Source organism: Ruditapes philippinarum, unplaced genomic scaffold (assembly GCF_026571515.1).
Source record: "Ruditapes philippinarum isolate M1 unplaced genomic scaffold, ASM2657151v2 ctg866_1_1_1_1, whole genome shotgun sequence".
NCBI lineage: Eukaryota > Metazoa > Mollusca > Bivalvia > Venerida > Veneridae > Ruditapes > Ruditapes philippinarum.
In genome coordinates, this window is record NW_026855260.1 from 586,488 (window position 1) to 592,945 (window position 6,458).

Consider the following 6,458-nt stretch of genomic DNA (forward strand, 5'->3'; position numbering starts at 1 on the left):
CTGAAACTCATACGGAAGGATAGAAGAAGCGAATCAAATGCATAATTACATATTAAACATGGAACATGAATCTGGTTTTTTAACAACATGGACAATTTATGTGCATGTTAAAATATTTTATTTTAATTGATCTTTGTTTGGAAGATTGCTTTTGTCAAATTAAATAATGTTATGCATGCAAAAATTAATTGTTAATATAGTGCCGGTACCCAGGAAAACACATACTAAATTACCCCATGTTTTCTTAATCACAGGTAAAGAAACAAGCAGGCAGAAACATTCTAAATATGCAATTTCAACCACTTAAGAAAAAAACTAGCGATTTGTAAGGTTTAAATTATCCGAACATATTCGGCTAACATACAATACATAGAAAGCAAATACATTTTATGTTTTATTATTTAATGTGGTTAAATTGCAGGGTTTATTTCAATTATCCTGAAATAAAAAAACAGTATACATTGATCAATATTACGTGTATCATAAATTAAAAGAACCGTTATGGTGAAGGCTTATCTATCTATCTATTCTCAGAAATTACAAAACACGATTTGATATGTGCTTTACAGTTTTACCACATTGATCCTCAATGTTCTGAATATGTCATACAAAACATATCATTTTTAAATGTTGTCAGAATTGTATTTAATTCCAACAATTTTCAAGAAATGAAAACTTTATTAATAAGCTATATATATAATTGAATACACAAATAGTAAATGTAAAATCAAACAATTACCAATGATTATTGATCCACCATGTTCATGAGTAGTGCAATTTTTGTTACAGTAGTCTTCCGTACAACACGAATGACATATGGGTGTCGCTCTCTTCAATGAGACAATCCCTTCGTCGCTTTCAAATCCACACTAGAAGATATAGGAAAGCAATGTTAGATATCTTTTGTATTTTTAGAGTAACTATATAATCAGGGAGGCACATGGTTCATGCAGTTCTTTTACATAATGAAGAAATGTACGAGATAAGTATATATGTATACATGTTTTATCTCTGTGTATATTCTGTTTTATTGCGAACGTTATCAATGCAAAATTTGACCAGTAATTTTCTGCTTAAACCGGTGCTAGAGGACGTGGGAGTTTACTTGCACATTAAAGGACTGTCTTTGAACACGAACAAAAAGACAAAAAAACAAAAAAACAAACGTTCTTAATCAAAAGCATCATGACGTTGCCAGATCTTTCTATTGCAAGATATTTATAATTGTTTAATTTAGTAGATCTGGTAAACGTGAAAACAAAAGAGTACAAATGTATTATGAAACACTTTTACAAAGTCATGTAAGATATATAATTTAAATATTACGTTACCGATCCATGACCACACCCTAGCTTAAAATGAGTAGAACCAAACCATTTATACTCCTCGACGCTGCAACTCTGTAAGAGCAAAGAATGACAAAACACGTATAAACACATCTGCGGATGTTTTTAAATTCAAGATTTTACCATTTGTGTGTTAAATACTGATATCTGCTCAGGCCGGTGCTAGAGGGCAATAGCGGTAACTTGCACTTTCCAGTACTGTCAAAAAGGTTCAATCAAACCGAGCCTGCAACATTATCGATTGTTCGTGTTGGGATTTTTGGGAGAATTGTGTTGTATCTATTTTACTGTACTTTTATTAATACATCTATGAATTAAGTAAATAAAAGAAAAAGAAAACTAATTTTCACTTTAAATTTGCAATTATATTGCATCTAATATTGTAATAAATCTACCCTCAAAGTGCTAGTGTTTTATGTACCCCTTGCTATATTTTTCATGTTCAAAATAGTTTGTTGTGATTGTTTGGCGTTTATTATCGTATTCAAAAACGCTATTTCATTCATTCTCTCGATCCAAGTCTTCTGTACGTGCACCATAATATTGCTGGTTAAATTTTCTTCAGTAATGCATATTACGTGTGTTTTCTTATTATGTTGTTTTCTTATTTATCTATTTATTTTTGCTTGTTGTTATTTATCTATTTATAAAATGCATTCACTTAAAAAGTAACATTTGGAATTACATTCATTTTTTTGTAAAAAAAGAGAAAGTAGTTGCCACAATATACCTGGTGTGACTCGCAAGGCGTTATATGTTCGCATTCAGCAGGGGATCTCACGTGCTCGCAGTCAAAGCATATTGGACCCCTATTTTGTCTGTCGGGTATGTCTTAAAAACATAAATAGGTTATGCATTCATTACGCCACAGAGTACCTGCTATACTACAAGATTATAACCATGCAATAGTATAAACGTACAAGAAATTAAACAGGCCACTTGAAAGTGTCACTTATATGAACTTTGCTTGGAAAGTAATAAATATGACTGTATGTTTAGGTTAATTAATGTAACATTTCCATTTATTTTGTAAAGATTACCACTATCTTAGAATAGATCTGCCTTTAAAAGTTTGTGTACAATATGGTCGGTCATAAGCTACTTTTAAATTTAAATATACTTTTGATATAATGCAATCCATATTTCTCGGTAAGAGAAATGCAATAAGACACACAACTACATGCAACTAACCATTTTCATCACATCCTTTGTTGTTGCAAAAATTACCATGGCAACAATCAAAACAAAGATCTTCAGATCCATTCGAATCATTCCGTTTTAGGTAGCATGTCTGAAAGAAGTTTGAAAATATGATAAATTTAAAACTTTTTTTATCTAGTTTTAAATATAACTCATTAAATATTTTGATGGAAAACAGATGAACATGAATAGTAGTACATATTTCTATGTGTCAAATCTTGCCAAGTTGATTTTCTCAATGTGTTAAATGAATGTCAAAAATTGTCCTTCTTACATACTTGCTATAAGAACCTTCTTAATGTGATTCCTTAAGTATAATACAGGAACATTTTATTACAATTATAAATAAGTCAAAGTCTTTGGAATTATTTTTCAAACTCGATCTCTAGATATCTTTCAAACCTTTTTCTAGCCGTGATTATGGGTGCCGGTAAAATTTCTTTTGATATGGCTCCAGAAAACAAAAAAAGTACTTGTGGCTAACTTCTGAGTCTTACAGCAAGCAACATCAAAATCCAACAACACCTTACATGCAAAAGTTATGATGCAGAGACTCCAGTGAGTCTAACCCTTTGAGTCGCCTTATAAGATCAAGCAGAGATAAACATTAGACGCAACCCCTCATACACAAGGCGAGCCAATCGACATGCATGCATGACATTCCATGAGTTTAAAATTGCAATGACCTAGCAAGTGAACACAAACCGTATAAAAATAACCTACTTTCTCTTCAATACATCCTGCTATGTACCTCATCCGACCAGATTGTTCAAACCTTTCAATGAAACATATCTGTAAACAGAGAATAAAGATCTCGTTGATTTGACACAGAAAGACACAGTTACTAACAACATTGGCTTAAGTAGATAGGAATCTCACACACGCCATTACAATAATGCTTACGTATTAGTTTTTTGTCATTAAAGAGAGGTACAAATATTAAACATGTTCATTTGTGCATGTTTTTTTACAAGATGTAATTGTTTCAACAGACACGGTTATGATACGTAATATTGTTTTATTAACTAAAACCAAATATAAGATTAGGTTATGTTGCATTCAAATATAATTTTTCAGTGTTTGTGTTTGGAATACTGATAACATGGCCAAATGTGAATGATAGCGCAAAACGAACACCCTTTTGAACCTGGTCGCAATTTAAAAGAAAATTAAATCATGATGCAAGGTTAACAATTTTGCGGTGTAAGAAAGGGAATAATCGACGTAACCTCATTTGTGTTGCACCGGTGCACTGTATCACACAAGCCTATGTGAGTTAAATCATCACAATTATAGCATGTGGGTCCAAACATTCGTGCTGAAATATTATGCTCTAAAATCATTGAATTATTATAAAGAGGTGAGCGCTAGTCAGAATGCAAAAGAAAACAAAAAAACGAAAACAAAAGTGTGTTATAAATTAAAGTCTTCTTTTATTAGCATTACGCAATATCAAATAATCAGCTGCTCGTTTTTATTGAAAACATTTAACATATGGTAGTAAAGAGTTAGGATATGTAAATGATGTGTTTGTAATTTTAAACAATCATAAGTCATTATTCGTATCATTGAAACTATAAACTACATTATGTTTTGTAAAAAAAAAATAATAAATTTCGAAAGTAGAGATTAACGCGACTGTGGTCATATTTCTTATTGAAGTAAAAAATCAAAAGAAAGAAAACACAAAAAATACGAAAAAGAGTTATAACAAATAAATGATGTGAAAAAAAATGAATGCAAACATGATTCAAAGATATCATAAAAATAATAATTGTTCTTAATATTTTACTCGCGGATCATTTTGTACTTCGATAGATATTGAATTTTAGAATTAATTTACAAGCATACAATTGTTTTATATATATTATATGAATGATACAATTAATGACTATTGTTTCATTCAAAGGAGAGAGTATCTAAAAAAGCTTCTAGCTTTCTGTTCAATCCTTCTTGCATTCGATTGTAATTACATTTAGTATATTTGTTTGATTGAAATATAATATTGTTTAAACCAACTCACGGGTCTCAGTGATAGCCCTTGTTGTCTGTGTGTGTGAAGTTGTTGATGTCGTTGCTGTGACTGTATGCGCAGGTAAAGGTGTTGAAAGCAAGCAGCCTCCTTTAAATCATTAACGCAATAACGATTGATAAAATGAACAAACATCAATTTTACAACTATTACACCTGTTTTAATTTTAAAAATGTATAATATAAAATAAACATTTCTTTTATTTATACACGATTAATTTATAAGAAGGATTTTATGGAAATATAATTGTGTCGATTTATATATTATTTCTAAATATTCATGAAGTAAAGAGCTTTGCTTTGGAAGAATAACTTAGAACACACAGTGTCATCTTAATTCATATATATTATGAAAAAGGTACATGCTTGTGCAGTAATCAGATATCTAAAGTTTTCTTTGGGTACCTGTCAAATCATATCCCGGATAGAAACCATATCCTAAACCGTATAATATACCCAAGTAAATGTGACGTCCTAGACCGTAAACAAATACGCCAAACTTTATCCATTGCAAGGAATGAGCAAAATGATGGTATCCTGCCTTTATTTCGAAAACGTTGATTACATAGCTATCAAAAGGATACGGGACATTGAACGTTTTTCGTGGCCCATTATGATACGCATTCATGGAAACACCATCAAGAGTTAGGCCTGTTTGATGTAATCTTGGTATAATTATTGCCACATAAGATTTGACATCATAGTATCCAACAGGTACCGAAAACTTATAATCATTCAGATATTGGTCAACCCCTGGAACAACTGCCATTAATGGATCTCCATTTATGTTATCAAAGTCATATCCAACACCATATTGAGTGACCGAAAAACTGTCATTTGCTATAACAGTAACTGGTTCGTTGCCAAAATACAGTTTAGATAGAGACGGCTTATACGAATATGTGTGTGTTCGATTTTCTACGTTTACTCTTAAAATTTCATCTCTTGATTGTATTCGAAGCATGAAAGCAGATTTTGGAAATGCCGGTGGAACAATGTACTTGCTTGACCATGATGTGGTTGGAATCATTTCTGAAGCAATAAATTCATCTTGGCCCGATGTACTTGGAATATTTGTAAAAGCTGTACCAGAAACTACATAAACGTTTTTGGTAGACATAACCATTACACCGGTAAGATCGCATTTACTGCATGTATACTGGAAGACATCAAACGCATTGATAGTTTCTGACTGAAGAATTCGGTTTCCTTGATAAATCGTAACGTTGGTATTGTTTGTAGGTCCAGAGATAATCACTTCACCACCACGGTTAACTGTATCAGATTCATGCGAGGATAATAGAAAGCTCTTACCAAGACTGGATTTTGGAAGAACATTGTATGATTCAGTTGAAGCCTCGTTATAATACGAAGTTGTCACAATGACGCTTATTTCATTATTTGATATGATTTTTATACCCCTTTTACCAACAAAAGTTCCATCTTTTTGAATGCTTGCATCAATCGAAATCGTTTTATTTTTGGCTATCGGAAGGGTATATTTTGTATCTATTTGAAGATATGGTATTTGTATGTTGACAACCGCTTGGTAAGGTGAGACGTTTGTGATATCTAGTTCTACAATATTGTATTCATCTTTGCAGCAATCACCTATCGAATCTAGAATGCCAAAGGCAAATTCTTTACCATAAGTACCTGGAAAAAAAGTAAAATTTCATCACTTTTGGATATTTTTGTTTTTCTCTGCGTTATTGTGAAATGATTTGAATCCTTCACCGAGGTCATTCTCGAAAAGAGTTATGTTTAAAATAATAAAACGGTACCTTATGTTATAATTAGATTTTATAAGTAATTACATACCAATTTATGTTAAAGAAAGCAGATAATAATATTTTCATCTTACTAGCATTTTATGTTGAT

The 6,458-nt window shown here is 31.4% G+C and overlaps 2 protein-coding genes across 2 annotated transcripts; both read right to left on the bottom strand.

The window, feature by feature from the left end:
• Window positions 1–381: 381 nt before the first annotated feature.
• On the bottom strand, window positions 382–3,871 carry LOC132742673 (uncharacterized). The gene is made up of 7 exons (XM_060731137.1): window positions 3,776–3,871; window positions 3,270–3,338; window positions 2,538–2,637; window positions 2,077–2,177; window positions 1,332–1,400; window positions 740–869; window positions 382–438 (listed from the first exon to the last, which is right to left on the bottom strand). Exons 1-7 carry the CDS (start codon window positions 3,857–3,859, stop codon window positions 434–436), a joined length of 558 nt encoding a protein of 185 aa, XP_060587120.1. The 5' UTR covers window positions 3,860–3,871; the 3' UTR covers window positions 382–433.
• A 1,091-nt stretch (window positions 3,872–4,962) lies between these two features.
• On the bottom strand, window positions 4,963–5,832 carry LOC132742677 (uncharacterized). The gene has a single exon (XM_060731142.1). The coding sequence runs from the start codon at window positions 5,701–5,703 to the stop codon at window positions 4,963–4,965; it is 741 nt and encodes a 246-aa protein (XP_060587125.1). The 5' UTR covers window positions 5,704–5,832.
• Window positions 5,833–6,458: the final 626 nt, after the last annotated feature.

Excerpts from the sequence above, each read along its gene's own strand:
- LOC132742673 (XM_060731137.1), bottom strand. The coding sequence starts at position 3,859 with ATGTTTGGACCCACATGCTATAATTGTGATGATTTAACTCACATAGGC. Across the intron at positions 3,339-3,775 it reads ACCGGTGCAACACAAATGAG|ATATGTTTCATTGAAAGGTT; the intron begins GTTACGTCGATT and ends CTCTGTTTACAG. Across the intron at positions 870-1,331 it reads TAGGGTGTGGTCATGGATCG|TGTGGATTTGAAAGCGACGA; the intron begins GTAACGTAATAT and ends TATATCTTCTAG.
- LOC132742677 (XM_060731142.1), bottom strand. The coding sequence starts at position 5,703 with ATGGTTATGTCTACCAAAAACGTTTATGTAGTTTCTGGTACAGCTTTT.